We start from the raw sequence: 18,408 nt of genomic DNA on the forward strand, positions 1-18,408 counted from the left end.
TAAGTTGGGCGCCGCGACGCGCGCCCCGCCAGTTCCCGCGTTACGTTTCATTTTACCAAATCGATCTCGAAACGCCGAGTGCTCGTTGCCGAGCTGCCGTCGAACACAGAACCACGAGACGAGCAAAAAGTAGAATGAGAAATGAAGAGAAATAAGGGAAACCCTTGCAAACCACGAAATAGACAGGGTCAAAGAAGAAAATGGTAAAGAAAGGAATGATCGATAGAAATTTTACCGAGTTCTATTAACGAAGGTGGTTTCGTTCGTGTGTAGCTCGGTGCGCATTGGCCGTGCACGAAAGGATCGATCCACTTCCTGGCGTTCGTCGACGAGAAAGAAGATGAACGAACGAAAGGGACAAAGTAAGAGCAGGATAAAGAAACAGAAGTCGCGGCGCAGCGGCGAGAGTAAAATATAATATCTCAACGGACATTGTTTAGAAACACGGGGAACTTAGGTGATCTGCGATCGGACACTTTTTTCGTCGGATTTATGAACACTTTCGTTCAGAGAAGAAGGAAATGAGGAAAATGAGACAGGAAGAGGAACAAAGGAGCAATTGACGAGAGAGAAGGAAAAATAAAGAGAGTAGAGAAAAAGCAAAAAAAAAAAATGTAACACACGATAAATCTTTCTTACACCGTTCGTACATCTACTATTAATTAATTGATTAATTAATTAATTATTAAATACGACTTTACGAGAGTATAAATCGATTATATATATTATATATATAAATATAAATGAACAAGATTACCTAGGAAAGAAATATGAATACATGTTTTTCGGTGAAGAGGGGGGGAGGGGGGAAGAGGGAGAATGGTGAAGGAAAAGATAGAAGGTTCTCCATCCGCGAGAAACTAAATAATTGGAGGAACATTTTTGCCATCTTGTTATATAATATATATATTATGATACGTGTATGTACGCGCACGCGTGCAGACGCGCGAAAATTCGTGATACGCGCGTTTCTCTCGCGTTCGAAAAATGGCGTCATCGATTATTTTAAATGATCGTTCATTGATTTGCGACTCGTTCTGCTCCCTTTAACTTTGTTAATCTTAATTAATTCTTCCGCATCGAATTATTTCTTTTATAAGAATATTTATTTACGTAATATTTATAATACTCGTTCGATTTAGTGATCGACTGTGCCGATTCTAACGAATTTCAAAGACGAACATATGTCGTGTAATTTTATTTCGTCCAAGATACTAATTTGTTTCGTTTTTTATCGTATTATTCGAATGAAACGATCGATCGACATTGTTCGCGATTGATTTACTATTAAATTGAACGTCGATCAAGCGTTGGATCGGTTTGCACGATCGAACACGCTCGAAAACGCGCGTGCACGCCTGCGCGCGTGCGCACTCCGCGATTTACCGCGTATGTATATTGATAGCAGATAGCAGAACGCGAAGCGAAGAATGCATGGCGGTGGAGGAAACGGTGGAAAGACGAGTGAAGTTGAAAGAGAAAAACAAACGATTTAATATATTGCAGATACTATATTATAAATATAAATATAAACATAAAGAAAATTAAAACTTAAGGAATAGTTATTTCTACTACTCTAATTCGTCGCTTCTACGTGTGATTGTTGTATAAAAAAAAAGAACAAAAAATACGATTATTGATTTATTATCATTGTTATTACACGATTATCATTACACGTTACGACTACTACTATTACTATAATTATTATTAATTATTGCCGAGCGAAAGCAGTATGTTAGGGATAGAACCGGGAGCACGGGAAAAACTGTTGAAGAAATGTCAAAATGAATGAACCAAAAGGAAAGTAAATAGAATCGAAGAAAAAGAGAGAGAGGAAGCGCGTGTACGAAGAAAGAAAAATAATTTGTACGGTCCGATTTTGTTTCCTACGGTAAAAGGTATTCTTAATTGACGTACGAATGGATTTCCAGAGAGAATAGATAATCACGGACAACAGTAAGATTTCCAAAGGAGCAAGACCAAATGGAAAAGAAAGCGTAACAAAGTATGTTCGAAGCGTGTAACACTTGAGAAAAGAAGACAAACGACAAAATGTGAAAGAAAGAAGAAATAAGAATAATAAAACGTGACGATCTTCATTAATATACACATTTATAGTTTACGAATCGTTAAAATGATCGGGAGAGCTAACGGAAGATCAAAGAAAAAGAAAATAAGAGTAAAAATGAAACACGATATACCAATTATACATCGATAAAGTATCGATTGCGAGGGAAGTTGAAGAATGTTAGATAAAGTCTCGGAAATGGCACACGCTCGCTCGCGCGCGTTATTTACGAAGTTGTTTCTTATTAAATAATAAACAGAAAAGAAGAAGAAAGAGGGAAGAATAAAAAATGGACAACCAAATTGGGGAAAAATATTAACGAATAAAAGATAAAGGAAATAGAAGAAAGAATGATTATTAACGCGGAGGGACGTGTCTCGCTTGCCCGCATCGGATTTTGCTGAAAGTCGTTGTTTCTAATAAAAGAAATAATAATTGAATAGAAATTCGAACCAGTTCAGCAACCATTTTCACCGGTGTCTCGTTAGTATGATACTCTCTTGTAGGTTAAACGTAAAATACAGTTTAGTGTGTAATAGCGTTAATTGTTCTATAAAGTTCTCTCACATTCCGTGCAACGTCTACCGAAAGTTCTAATTGTTATCGTGTTTGTCGGCAATTCTCAATTTTCTTTAGTAGCTCCACATAACATGGAAATTAATCGTCGATTAATAGTTGGAGCGTTTCTTCTTGTTGATTTCTTCTTCTTTCTCTGCTTTCTTTATCCTTTTTCGTTGGTAGGATCCTTTGAAATGTTCAATGTTTCATCCTCAATGGTTTTATCTGTTCGTTAAAGGAAGCAGTTAATTAGCCTTCTTATTTCTCGCAAGAAAATTCTTCTTTGTAAACGTCGTATATCTTCAAAATTCTTTCTTTTCGATATCCACGAAATTCTAGTTACGTGATTACGCTGCAACACGCGCAAACAACTTCTCCGAGTTCATCTTCGATCATTCACTTCTTATCAAGCAATTCGATTCGTCACGTTGCACTTTAAAGTCGATTTAGTCAGAAACCCGAAACTTCTCGTCGTTTTCTCGCCCTTCGCTTCATTGCAGCCTGAATAATCTATCACGAAGACGAAGAAGAAAAGACGAATTCATCGAAGAAGACAAGTAAAAATACCGATTATTCGTGTGAGAATCGTTCGAGGGACTCGTGTAGCGGTTTTCTCGGATCACAAAACATCACGAGGTAGAAGATCGATTAGAATTCGCGCGATCGACCATTCATTCGTGACATTCGCCTCGAAGAAGCTACTTTCAGCAAGATCTGCTTTACTTTAAGTAGCGGTACGCGCGTGGTCGTTTGGATATCATTTATCGGTATCGTTCGTGGTTTTTATAACGAGAGAAACATCATTTGGGGAATTCGAAGTGAAATGAAATTTGAATTTCGGGTGAAACGATTTGAATTTGAAAAGATGATTTGGAGAATTTGCATCGTTAGTGGTTTTCATAATGTTACAGAGATGATTTGTGTGGGGAAGTTGAAGAAGGAAGAAATGATTTCGTTTTGGAAAGATGATTTGAGGAAACTAAGGTAGAATACAAGATGAAAAATGGTGAAATGTCTGCAAGTAAAGTAAATTGAAAAGGAAGGGAGAAGAAGATCGATTAACGAGGCATTTTCGTCGTCCGCATTTTTCTTCGATATATTCGATCGTTCCAAGAGATTTTAAACGAATTAGGTAGAACAAGACCGTTCGTCTGATGATATACTTTGGATTTAATATCCGTTCGATTTTTCTAATCATGCATGATACGATAAACTTAACGATCATCCAAGTAAGCACACTTTTACTTTCCTCTCTGTACGATCTTCAAGATCTTCTTTGCTTCAATTGACTAAACTCGTTATTGTATTGTACATGCTCGTTTATCGTTCGCGCTGATTCGAACGAGTTAACTCGTTTCCTATTGTTACGTTGCGAATAGGAAATCCAAGTGATCAGAAGGAATTAGAGGATGGAATTCGAATCCTGCCTCTCTTGCTTCGCTCTCGTCTTCGTTTAGCGTTGTCGTGGTCGTTATCGTTGAAGAAAGGGGGATAAGCGAGAGGGTGTAATCGTGGTACGCTCGAAAAAGTGTTGCTTTCGACTGGTAATCCTGTATAGAAAAAAGAAAAGAAATATATTCAAAACTTTGGAACAATGCGAATGTAGATCTACGATTCGATAGTTTGAGGATCGGAAGATTCGAAGATTCGGAAAGCAAAAAATTATTATATTAAAAGATTAGAAGATTTAGAGATCTACGAAGGATAAAAAAATTTTAATTTATTGAAAATTCGAAGATTCAAAGGTTTCAATATTTAAAAGTTTGAAAATTCCGAAATTTCAATATTTGAAAGCTCGAAAATTTTGAAAGTTTCAATATTTGAAAGTTCGAAAATTCACGTTAAATTACGTTAAATTACAATGGCCAGTCGCACGCCTTTTCGCGTGAGCCAGAGGAAGAATCGACCGTGGGGCGCGTTATGAAAAGAATGGAAAGATAAAACAAATTTAAAGTACGGCGTAGAGCCGTGACAACCGAATTACCGAATTCAATCGACAGTTTAGCGGTTAATCGCCGTAGAGTGTAATTAAACTATTAAGTCTTGTTTAAGGATGAAAAATCGTCTTCTACGTGAGAAACCGCGACACAGCGACTCGGCTCGCTGTAAGCTCACGCGCGCACACACACCGGCCGATTGCTGCGTATGCACGATTTTATTACAGTGATTTTTCGGTGCCGCGTTTTAGAAGAGTACACACACCGTACAGGTGAAAACTCAAGAGTCAGCCGAAAGTTTTTAGAAATGCGGACTGAAACAACAGCCATAATCCGTGAGACTCGTAGTAGCAAACAGAAAAAACATAAAAATATGAATCAAGTTCCTCCCAATCGTTCTTCCGGGATGCTCGACGCATGGCGTCGCGCGTGATCTGAAGCCGTGTACACAAAATCTTGTGGGATACGATTGAAAATATAGTTCGATAGCACCTCTGTATATTTCCTTTTTTTTTTTCTTTTTTCAGTATTAATTATTTTTATTCCTTTATTCTTTACTATTTACTAATCCTTTTTTCCCAATGTCTGTGATCAAGAAAGTTAGATTATATTTAGAAACATATTTTTCGCAACTAAGAAAAGTATAATAAAGAGCAATTTTTGTTGTCTTCGTCAGTTAAGCTTCTCTATCATTTTTATTATTTTTACCGATCGCCCTCGTACACTTCTTCTATATTCGTTCTCCTTCCTGTAAATAACTCTATTCTCTGATAATGATAACATTATTCGTTTCATTAGCCCAATTTAATGATAACAACTTAAAATAGTCTTCTAGCGAGATGAATAGTTTCCATCCGTTAAGTTTGTTACGAATAAAAGATACGATATCGGAAAAGGGATAGTGGCATTCGGAAACACTAGCTACAGCAAAAGTGCTGATTCTCCTCAGAAAAAGAACAAAGAACGCCGCAGGAAGCATTGCTACCAAGTATCAACATTTCCTTGCTAATTTCGTCGAAGTTAGGGAAGACATTAATACTGCAAGTATCAGTGCCTTTTAGCTAATCGGATTCGAACAAACTATTGATACTTCCTTCGTAGCAGTTTCCTTTTCCACTGTACCTTACCTGTCGTTCCCACGCGATACCTACTAAGTCCAATTTAATTAAAATGTCTAGCAAATTTTTCGAGCTATATTTTTAATCGTTCATTCCCGATACGTATAAATTTTTAACGTGAGAAAACCAGAAGGTCACTGATTGGTGATCGTGTCTTCGATAGATTATTTTACGAAAAAAAAAAAAAAAGAAAAAGAAAGTAAGAACGGAACCGTGGTTCCTAACAATCGACGAAACAAACTAAAAGACGACGGCTGCGAGAAGAAAGCAACGTAAAGACGCGGTCTTCGGCTATTTTGACCTCTCTTTTCGTCTCTACGCTACTTCGAAGGTCCGCGTTTCGAAGGGTTTTTTATCGTTCCGTAACTTTTTGCGACCCTAACCTACGCAATATAGAATTATTAATTATCGTAACTTTTTAGCGTGTGCGTGCGTCTATTTGTGCATGCGTACGCGTGATTCATAATAATCCAATTGAGGTACAGCTCGGTTGATTTTGCACGACATTTCCGGATCCGACTAATTCGGATCGACGATATATCTCACAGCCAGAATTCGACCGGTTTCGACGCGTACTATCTCGAATAATTAGAAAAGAGGAATCTAATTAATAGTGCTAATAATGAGATAAATAACAAGTTTCGAATTGTCGAGACGATCTCGTTTCAAAACAGCGTCGATACACTTACATATCTTCTACGCTTCAACATCGAGAGGAAAAAGAAAGGAAACATATTACAAAGGAACGCTTAGTCGACGATCGATGCACACTCGCCAAAGAAAAAAATAAAACATAGATTAATCGCACACGTGACAGTGCGATTTTTTAATCTTTACTTTTTATCATCGAGCGTGCGCGTCGAACGGTCGAACGTTTGAACGTTGTTCAAAAAGAAACTAAAATAGTAAAACGAAGAACAAACCATTTCGAGCTTAAAGGAACCAGAAGACAAAAATGTAATAAGACAAAACAAAAAAAATATACGCGATACGTGAAAAGCAAGTTAAAAAAAAAAAGTGAAGAAAGGAGCGAACAAAAATGCAAAGAACACACATAGAAGGCAAGATAAAAATTAACAAAAAAAGAATGATGGAAAATGGTAAAAAGAGGAAACACACACAAGGATACACACATACACGGGAGAGAAAATACAAAACGAGTTCGATGAAGTCCTCCATTCGATTTCGCGATTGGCGGACGATGCGTCGAAGAAAATCTAGTGAAAAAAACCAAAAAAAAAAAATGCAGAGAGATACGAATTCTATTAGCGGACGTGCGATCCAACTGTGCCTCGAATAAAATCTTGAGCGACGTCCCCTCCGACTAAAACGAAAAAATTATATAAAAAAAAATTCACGAAAAATGTGAACAAAAAAAAAAGATTATGATATGTAATAGATTGTAAACGTTCACTACTATTCTTATTGATATTATTGTCATTATTATTACTGTCATCATTATTATATTGTCATTGTTATTGTTACTATGATTACCGTCACGCGCATTTTAGAGGAATTATTCAATCTACGATGGCGAATTCCGCGCGACATTCGTGTTTTTACTTCTTGAGCGTTGCGATGAGGAGAGAAAAGAGTAAGAAAGTGAGAGAGAAAACAGAACGAAACGAAAGAAAATTCATTGACACCAGATAGAGAAAATTAATTTCCCGTGAAATACGCTATTTTCTAAATAAAAACTTCAAAGAAATAAATTCCATAGAAACTGGAAAGTAGCGAATTTTTGCGCTGGGAAAGAAGTTTCTAAAATTCTACAATTCTCGATTCTTTCGCGTACAGATCGAAGTATTCGTGTTTCGATCATCGATCTTCTCGGTATTCTCCATTTCTCTTCGCCTAAATTGTAATATGTAGCTTTCTATTGTAATCTACCGCCGCGTAAATTCTATAATTCCACTTGAAGGACTTGAAAACGTTCGAAATATCTAGACTAGGATTTCCCCACTTTGATTACGACTGATTTATAATCCGCTTCGATATCGAGTTTAGCTTCCAATAGATTATTATCGATAAAAAAGCATTACACGGTAATCTAATTATATTAAGTGTAATCTAATCTCTTAGTTCTATTAACAAAGCGTGATCTATTAGCGTCACAAAGCTTTTTAAAGTGGAAATCGTTAAGTCACACGACGATCGATGATCGATAGACGATGGATTCGACGCGGCAGGATTGTAGATCAAGTTTTCTGCTTCCGATTTCTCTATTCTATCCGGTGTCGCGTATTTGAAAGCATCGAATCAACGTTTCGAAGGGAAAGAGCGTTTCTACGAAGCCCGGCTTTTGGTAGATCTAACGATTAGCTCGAACCTTGATCCATTTGTGGACGAAACGTCGATCGATCTCGCCCATGTTGGTGGAATCGCCAACTGGAAAGGGAAGAAAGAACGAAAATCAGCGTGAGAATGCGTGAGAATATACGATAGAGCGAGTGTGAGAATGAGAGAATGGAGTGAGAGCGTCGAATAGAGAAAAATGTGTGAATTATTAAAAGAAAAAAAAATCTCTCATCGGTACATTTAATATAACGCTAATTCATTATTACAGACATTATTGGATTTACGGTAAACGGATAAGCGATTGATTACAATTTTGTCCTAATGTTCAGAGAAATAAAACAAGGAAATACACACCCGTTCCCGTTATACACTTCCGGTTCTGCATCGTACCACGTTCTTCCTCGTCTGTCGCTCGTTCTCACATTCTTATCTTCCATTTAATCATCTTTAGTTCTAGCTATTTATCGTTTAGCTGTTCTTACGGAACCGCACATTTTGTTACTAATTTCGTTTTGTTGTTTTTTTTTTTTATTATTATTACCGTTACTTGTGATTACTTTGTTCCAAATATTTGTTCCTATGTCATCCAATTGTCTGGATAACAAATATTATTAATCTCCTAGTTAACTACGATTATTCATCAAATACTTATTCCTATATCGTTTAATTATCTAAAAGGTATAATCATTGTTTTCTGATTCATCTTGTTTAACTGAGACTATCCTTCAATTATAATTATTTGTTTTTATCATGTCTATTTTTACAAATGTTCTATAACGTTTTCATTGATTACAATTATACGACTGAATATATGCCATCAAGTTCTCGTGATTAATCACGTGTCGACGTACGGTTCACCAAGTAGAAGATAAACTCTCTCGCAAATACATATGTAAAGATACGTTCGAATTTAGGTGACTGATAGGTAAACGACGGTTCGATAAACGAGCGGCAGATAAGGTAATCGTCAGTGAACATCTCGTTTTATGTTCCTTTCTTTTTCCATCCAATTCGTTGTTCCTCGGTCGAATACCTGCCTATCCCCTCCTGCTCCTTTCTCGTCGATCACGCTCGAACAGACCCCAGCAAACAGTATCTTTAACCGACTGTTAAATATTTTCAAATAACATTTTCGTATCGTTATTTGTTTCAATATATTACTCTTCTTCGTCATATGTACGAAACAATAATTCGTCTATCGTGTTAAAAAATTATTTCGAATATTATCGAAGTCATCGAATTGTTTCCTTGAAACGTATAAATATATTTTACGTAAGTGGTTACGTATTCAGTTACCGAATTACTTCTGATATTTGCTGGGATCTCGTTTCACACGTTCGACGTCCTGACACACATTTTACACGTCGTAAAATATTTTTCTTTTTTCTTGAACCAAAACCGTCGATTCGTTAGCGATCGTAATTTGTAACGCGAATCTACATATCTCGTACGCTTCGTCCTCTTCGATATTAGGATTCCGTTACCTATGTTAATTATGGTTATCTCGACCGATTATGTATGCCGCCATAGTTATTATTTTATTATTATTATTATTATTATTATTATTATTATTTTAACGATTATTAATATTACGGTTAATTTTATTACAAATGCAGCGTTCATATTTTGTTATTAAATTAGACTCTGTTGTTGAATGAACTTCGCATTTCGTTTTATTTTCTCCGCTTACGTTTCAAATTCCCTGCTCCCTCCTTCGTTTCTTTGTCGTTAGTCTTCTATGTATACGTATTTTCGATGACATCAACGACTGAAATAATATTGAAACACGTGGAAGAGGAGGTGTATGGAGAAGAACATGAAGATGCGTTGCGTTCTTCAGAATTTTTATTATAAATAAATTCTCTGAATATATATCGGTACACCACGGTATCCTACAACGACGTTTCTCTTCCTTGATGAAACCTTCGAGTGCCTGAACATCATTCTTTAACGTTCTCCGATCTCTCTGCAAGCGTCTCTACGTCGCAAGCATTCCTACTTTATCGAACTGAGCGAACGAATCTACAAACTTAGCGATTGCCTATGTTCCTCTATGTGTCAATAAGTTACCTCAAAAAATCGGCCAATCTTCGTTAATTTCGTTATTTCATCACACGGAAAAGAAAACAAAGAAAAGAAAATGAAAACATGTGACCGTGAAATAGGCACGGTGGAATTTTTTATCTTTCAACTGCATATAAATTGAACATTAACGAAAAGAATACACGGAAACGTTAAATTTAATACGTAACCGTTTCTAAAAAGTTCGGAGATATAAAGTTGTTTAATTTGGCGAGGAAGATAAAATGTCAAGGTTCAGGTTCTTAAATGGAACCCTAGTATTTATATTATATTTATTATCTTATTGTGCACCCTAAGGCTCGTTTAACGGGAGGACGAATAAAGTGCATTTCCGATCAATTATCAATTAACTACAACAGCGTAACATTATCGAGAAACATGTGTGATAACTAGTTAATCAACAAGTGCACTTTACTTGCATCCTAAATAACATGTATTATATTATAGTTCCAATTATAGATCCGAACCTGACACCAAAATTCTGTATAAAATATCGAAAATATTTGACCTTATCGTATTTTCCTCTCCAAACATAATAACTCTATAAATTCGAAAGACGAGAAAAACAATTACATTGCACAAGCTTGATACACCAAACACGCGGTATAAACAGAGTCAGAAGAAAAGAAGCGACAGAAAATAAAAGTGGTAAAGAAAAAAAATTCGACTTATCTTTCTCGATGCAATAATGATACGTACGCGAAGCTTATCAGATTAAATATCCTTACAATTAACAGTGAAGTAGTATTGCAACGGAAAATCATAAATATATGAATTCTTCTTTTTCTCTTCCTGATTCTTATTTTACTATTTTTTTTCTTTTTTTTTTGTAATTTTTCCTTTTTTTTCTTTTTGTTTCGAAAGTAAATTCGAAATCTGATCAGCTGGCGTTGCGATAAAAATTGTCTCAATTGAGATCTTCACAGACGACAGTATCGCCAAAAGCAGCTTAGCCACCTCGTAATTCGCCGGCCTCGTCGCCGCTCCTCCTCCTGTTCCGACCGCGTCCTATAAAAGAACCGGAATTATTCTGTAATACCTCGTTCCAATCAGTGAATGATAATCTAACGACAGACTACATTATTTGCTGTCGCGCACGGATGACCAAAACGAGCTAAACGGCGACGTGCTATACCAAGTGTTCTTCTGATGATCTACCCGTGTGAATGAAAAGGAAGCGAAAAAATTACAAATAAATATTAACGAATTATAATAAATGAAATAATGATAGATTGATATAATAATGATAAATGAATGATAATGAGACAAAATTATGCAGAAAACTCCTTTCTCGTTTTGTTTGTTACAGCACTTTAAAAATAATTCTGCACAACATGTAAAAGAAGAAACGTTAATAAAAGAATAATCTAATCTTACGTGTTTGAATACATAAATTAGGGAACTTAATGTGTATGAACATATATAACATTCAAGAGAGCATAACACTTGGCAAACATGATACATTTTCGTTTCTTTCTTTTTAAACAAAAACAGTTATCGTTATCGATTGGTTTAATAATAAGATTTATCATCTAGATGGCCAATTAGTAGAGGAATGCAGAAAGGAAAGTCGATGATATTGCATAATTTCGTTTAATATATGTTACGTGCTTACTAGTATTAATCTAATATTAAATAAAGACAAATATACACATAGATATGCATATTACGTGAAATACCTGTCCATACCGTGACTTAGTTCGTTAGCTACAATATAAAGAATTATTACCGCTTTAAACTTTATTCTGAAGTAGAGAAACACGATTATAATCGTTTATCATTCGCGATAAGCTTACAACGATAAAAATAAGAGAGAAAGAAAAAACACCTCGACAGTAAGAATCGCACATTTCCTGGTATATTAAAGATATATCGTGTATTGATTAAAAACTTTATTTTCATCGCTACAATAATTTGCAATGGTAAAATACCGATGTGACATTACATGCATATGTCATTTAATCGATATTTGTCCTTCTCTCGCTCTCTCTCTTGTATACATATGTAAATTTGTTATATGCATAAAAAATTACAAAACTTTTCGTTATCTGTATTATCATTGTTTATGTCATATTTTTATATTACTTTTTTTCTTTTTATTCTTATAGCCTCTGGGGCTTAGAAATGATAAGTTAATATTTTGTACTTTATTTTGTCCTTCTCTGTTAACTCTTTATCCTTTCTTCTTATTTTAAATTATATATAACATAGAATTTGTAAACAAGCATGTACAAGTATCTTTATAGAGTTCCTTAAAAATATATGTAAAAAAAAGAGAATAAAGTATGATGAAATTTCATGAACGTAATGGTATTGTTACAAAAGTTATGGACAAGTTCACAAACGTGAAGAAAAAGGAGCTGTTAGATTCAAACTTTGTACGCCGTTATTTACTCCGATACCTGCGCGTTAAACGGGGGAAAAAGCAGCCGAATTTCTTCACTATGTTACTCTTAATTACGTTGGTCATACTAATGTAGTGTACTACCGGAAGGCTTGGAAAGTATTATAAGTTTTCACTACCTCTGCGTATCTGATTGAGACATGCCAGCATTCTGATCATAAAAACAGCCGGTACAGTCATTGTGTCTTTCGTCTCTTCCAACATGACTGCATTCCTCTTTTTCAACTGTAAATTCCATTATTTTTATATTTCATCATTTAATTATTAGTATTTAAGTATTTAATGGTAAATAATATATAAGGGCTTACATCTTCCGCAAACTTTTCATCAAAGCTGGACTCTTCGCTTATCGGTGCCCAAAGCTTAACATCGTAATCAATACCAGCTGTGGCCAGCAGTGGTAAATACGGATGTGGTTGCAAACAGTTAACGACATGTTGATCTGCTTCCAGTAACATGCATAACCTGGCCGTGTCTTTCTCCCATATGAACACATGGCCACAATCGCTACCCGACATGACGAAATCGTTGCCCCAAAAGTTTGCTTCTTTAATCATGGTCCTAAAGAAACTAGAGTCAAGCGGAGGAAGACCAACTGATCAGATAATATGGCGGCCTTATACGATATGGCCCACGCCGTTCGAAGGCTTTTTCGGAATTAAAAACGTGTCAACAATCATGGTTTCCGAGAACAACTCAAATATCTTTGTACAGACACAATGAATACAAACGTTAAAACGTTATATACATGAAGGTAAAGGTTTTCAAGAAACCAAACTCGCCAAATAGAATTGGTGTTTCAACAATGTTCCACAAATGTTTCGATTAAAAAGGTTTCGATTGCAATGGATTTCATGTTAATCTTTTAGTCACAAAATTTAATCATATATAGCCTTCTCAAGATATCGTCATTTATTACGCGAGAATTGCGTTAATCGTTCACGACCACCAGATTGAAAGTTACAACAATGCGGAAGATAGAAATATACCTAGCGTTACGGTGTCCCATATATTTCTGCTTGACACGAAGCTCCGTTACGCACGTTTTGTCGAAATTCGCCGATCCTCGACGCGTTGGAGCATCTCCCATAGCTTCCTCCATTTCTGTATCTGCTGAACTTCCTAATCTAAATTATTTGGGAAAAACGCAATTTTATACTCAAGTATTTAACATTACGTTGCAGAAACCTTCTACTTATAACATTTTAAATATTTATGACATACCTTCCCCCAGCTTGTATATCTTCATCCTCGCTATCACTAAAAGCGCTTTCATCAGTCTCTGTCAAAAAGATAATGTATGATTTCTGATCTTCTGAAAGATATATCTGTTTACGTTACATCAACTTACTTTCTTGTATATCACTATATCGTATATGTTTGTCATGATTTCTGCCCGAGAATGTTCCACTACTTCCAGATGGTCCTACACAATGAAATGTTTTTATTCAAAATAAATACAAATAGAAATATACTTATAAGACAATTAAAAAAATAATGATGTACCCGCATGATAACCATCACGGATCATCTCATCGGCTACACCAAGAGATATCGTTGCACTTGATGAACTTTTATCCGTATAAGTTAAACTTACAGCAGGTTCAGTGCCGTGTCTGTAAATAAAACGTAAACGAATAGAAATATTCGATCGAAATATGAGTCTAATTCATTTAGTATTATTCTTTCATACTTTTCAAGGAATCCGACTCTCATTTTCGTTAATCTATCTTGAAGGTTTTCCATCATATGTCCTTCTTGTTTATTTTCCATACTGCTACAAGGAGAGTCGTCATTGCTACTTTGATCATCTTCCGGTAGATCACTGGACTTATCCATAGTACGCGATGAACACGGTTGAGCAAAACACTGTTGTGTTTCTACTTGACTAGATTCAATTTCCATAGGAACATGTGATTTGGATTCGACCGACGATGAACTCTCATCGATCGTTTGCTTCAAAGGCATTGTTTCATTGGATGGCATTTCTTCTTTCGTTTCTACAGAGTAACTTGTCCCAGGATTACTTTGCGTACCGCTAGTACTTGGACTTTCTAATCTATCTGGTTGTTGCTCTGAAACAGCTACGAGTTATCCATTTATCATTCTGATAATCTGATAGGAATCAAACAACTTCAAATAAGATATAATTATATAAATACCTATTTCTTGATTAGCCTGAGTCGGAGCTCTTTCAACCCTTTCGGTTTCGTTGTCTCGTCTCTCTTCGTTTGATTCCGTAACGCTTTCGTTGCTATTTTGAGTGTTATCTTGATGATCGATCACGCCTTCTAAGCTATCTTCGCCGCCGCCGCATAAAGCGGCTCTAGTGGCTGGGTCATTTAACATTCTACTGAGAACATCAGTCATTCTCTGCATTAACGAAGTTTGAAGAACAGGTCTGGCTTGAGCAATTTCTAAAATACGCAAAAGTAAATGTATACATTGTTGTTTCAGCAAGTTAAAAATAACAGACATTTAATATTCAAGTACCTGTACCGCTACGTCGACCACCCTCGCATTCAGGTCGAGCATCGGGACCGGTATCAGACCAGTCTCCTCTAAGTCTTAGTCTACGTACTGGCAATGGCGAACGTAATCTTTGCTTCTTACCCTCTCCTTTTCTAACTGCGACATCTTTCTTTAACTGTATACTAGCTTGGTCCTAAATAAACCGATCGATTTTGTAGCTGAATATAGTACGCGTATTTCCTTGAAAGGGAAATGTCTTTTATACCTTCACATTGAACAGGTAAAGATGATCGCTGCTATAACTAACAAGAACATCCTGCCCATCTGGACTATAATTCAATGATGTTATTCTGTAAGAATTCCCTTCAAATTCCGGGACAGTGAAAGTACATAAGGCCTTTACTACTCCAGGCGTATCTGTCCAGCCTGCAAAATTATTTGACAAATCTTTTAACTGCTCTTATATTTGGTTTCTTTTATTACGTTAAGTACTCCAGTTACCAGTAGCTGGTGTTCCAAGCGTTCTTCTGTCAAATATTCTAACTGTACTGTCAGAACAACCTATCGCTATTTGATGGGGTGAAGCAAGATTTACAGACAAAGCAGTTATAGCTCTTTCACAAGAAACTAACACATCCTCCATGCACCTTGAAGTATTACACTTGTCCTTTATTCTAAGATCAAACCATCTCACAGTTCCATCTTCCCCACAGCTTAAAAAATTATGCGGCTCACCGGGTATTGTCGCTATTTCATATGTAGTACCGACATGACAATTAAATTGATTATGAAATGTTTTTGTTCTTCTTATTAAATCTGTAACCATGAAAATTTTCCTGTTAGTTCACGCAGCCTGTCGTAGCGTTTAGTCAAAGGTCATTGAATCTTCACCTGTATACAAAATAATGCCATCACCACTACAAGAAACTATCCGATGATCACCACTATTAGGCAAAAACTTTGCACTAAATATATTTGCTCTATGACTGGTCTTATAGTCTGTTAATACCTGTAACAAAAATGTGAATTGAATTCATTGTTAATGTTTCTGTCTATGCTTATATATTCATGACATTAAATATATGTAGAACTTCTTATCCTATTTAATTAGCAAGATAGTTCTAGATTGATGGTTCTAAATGATAAAATTAGCATACATGCATTACACGCAAGGGTTTTTGTTCATTTGGCAAAGCTTCTGTATTTCTATCTATGTCAATGTTAGACCTTGACTAGAATTAAACCATCTATGATATTTCCTTGAAAAAGGATTATTGCCAATGAAACTTCCTTGAATGTACTTTCTTCTAGTGAACTTCGTTACCACTTAATCTTTTATAATAATTTTTTTGTAAATAAAAAATTACGGACATTTGTCCAAAAATATTAATGTGATATATGAGACATAATTTTATACTATAATGTGTTATAGGTACATTCACAATGTATTTATAGCATTGTGATAATGTAATAATACTATCATATCAAACTTAATATTATATTATGAAAAGATAAAGAAAATACAATAAACACGTAATGATAAATATATTTCTTATTAATAACTAAAAATATGAATACAAGCTCAGTTTGTTAACAAAGAAACACACGTGTAAGTCTCTTAAATTGCTTTGTCAAGGGTGAAAATATAAATAACCTTGGCACGGAATTTTACAAGACACACAAATATAGGTAAAATTAATATATATATATATATATACACATTATAAAATAAAAAAAATTTTAATACAACAAATGTACTAATTTATTTACATCTTGGATTTTTTAATATAAAAATTATTTCCATTCAGCAAAAAAAAGTAGTTGTTTTATTATATTAAATTCGTAAATATGACCTATATTCTATGTAACTGCAACAGCACTATTCTTTCTTATATATATTTCTAATTCAACTAATATATGAAAATACAAGTTAATAACAATGCACACTTACTTCATAATTATAAGCATTCGTAAGGACAAGATGCTGGTCATCACTACCAGACAATATCAATTCTCCAGTAGCATTCCAACAAACAGAGTTTACACAACCATTGTGAACTTTTAATCTCTTCAACAATGCCATACGTTGCATCATTTGAAGACTTGCTAAAATATACATACACAAAGAAACATTTAACTTAAATATTAAGGTATTTGAAAAATATGATAATCACCACGTTTGTATTTAATAACAATGCAAGCGTCTTTATGTAAAGAAAACAGATCTAAAAAAATCTGTTACTCAGTTTATTTAAATGAAACACAAAGTTATCTAATTTTTAACAAGTTTTAATAATTCTTTTTCAGCGTTAAAATAGAGAAAAAACATCTTGATCTTACACCATATTACACTGTATAATAAGGTTACCAAATTTTTACTTGAAAACAGAATACCAAATACCTTTGCTGCTGGAATAAAGCTTCATCCTGGTGTAATCATTGTAGGGCTGATAATAAATGTCACGAAATATATTTGAACGTGTCTTCTTCATGGTTAATCCTTAACTATTACGGCCAAAATTAAACGTCAATTTGCGGAGCACATCGATCCCGGATTAATGTCAAATTTCTGATAACCGTGGTAACTCGTGAACGAAGTCTGTCAATCAATGAAGAAAACGTTTTTTCATATCGAATAGATCAGAGAACGAACAACGTGCTCTTACGCAGCAAAAATCCACGAGGATTGTACCAAAACGACATGGCACTGCTACTAAAAATAAACTCCAAAGCTTCAAAAATTTGTGCAATCGGATGAGCCACGATCGCTTCTGACCAGAACAGCTGAGCGAACGTACACACACAATGCTAAGAAGAAAGTGCGCGAGAGCTCGATCATTTCATAGGAGTATAATCGATGTCGACAGTGATGTGACATACATTCAAAGAACCCTTCATTTTATGATATGTAAAATAGACTGTAAAATTGAAGAAATATATTTTTATTTTTTAAAGAATATATCTTTTTATAGATGAATAATAATATCTTTTCTTAATTAAATTTTATATTTAAAAGTTTCACTTATACTTTCACCTTTAAACACACTTTTAGTCAAACATGTTGATTATGTACATTGTTACGTATCTATATACCTGATATGCTACGAATATGGTTACAAATTTATTCCAGTATTCGGAGCGAATTTTAAATGTTATACAATTTTAACTAATATTATTTTAATTTAGCTAAAGAAATTTATTTGAAATACAAATATAAAATTTGTTAATACCAGACTTGTTTTGTCTGAAAAGTCATGCATCTACATATATAGACTAAAAATTTATAAGAACTGATTAAAGTGGTTCTCATTAAGATCTTATCAAAATTTTCATATTCTCCAAAATATTTTGCACAATAACTTCGGCAATTAAAAGAGCTATCGATATTTATCGAAGTCTCCTATTGAGAAGTTTACATTTTTTTTCCTAAATGTTTACAATTTTTTCATAAATCGTCGATGCAATGTCTAA

At 34.8% G+C, this 18,408-nt stretch overlaps 1 protein-coding gene across 6 annotated transcripts; it reads right to left on the reverse strand.

The window, feature by feature from the left end:
- Positions 1-9,809: 9,809 nt before the first annotated feature.
- Positions 9,810-17,764, reverse strand: LOC100745871 (DDB1- and CUL4-associated factor 6). 6 transcript variants are annotated; one of them, XM_024370093.2, is made up of 17 exons: positions 17,604-17,763; positions 17,339-17,536; positions 16,889-17,043; positions 15,829-15,946; positions 15,439-15,753; positions 15,203-15,363; positions 14,959-15,130; positions 14,628-14,882; positions 14,159-14,549; positions 13,972-14,081; positions 13,817-13,891; positions 13,690-13,747; positions 13,455-13,592; positions 12,774-13,035; positions 12,585-12,690; positions 11,741-11,768; positions 10,967-11,069 (listed from the first exon to the last, which is right to left on the reverse strand). In XM_024370093.2, exons 2-17 carry the CDS (start codon positions 17,427-17,429, stop codon positions 10,982-10,984), a joined length of 2,523 nt encoding a protein of 840 aa, XP_024225861.1. In that variant the 5' UTR covers positions 17,430-17,536; positions 17,604-17,763; the 3' UTR covers positions 10,967-10,981. The 6 variants fall into 6 exon arrangements, 5 of the variants coding, with proteins under 5 accessions (XP_024225865.1, XP_012245231.1, XP_024225861.1 ...); XM_024370096.2 differs by having other exon boundaries at positions 14,159-14,540; positions 17,339-17,764; XM_024370095.2 differs by having other exon boundaries at positions 12,774-13,026; positions 17,339-17,763.
- Positions 17,765-18,408: the final 644 nt, after the last annotated feature.

Source organism: Bombus impatiens, unplaced genomic scaffold (assembly GCF_000188095.3).
Source record: "Bombus impatiens unplaced genomic scaffold, BIMP_2.2 scf_0665, whole genome shotgun sequence".
NCBI lineage: Eukaryota > Metazoa > Arthropoda > Insecta > Hymenoptera > Apidae > Bombus > Bombus impatiens.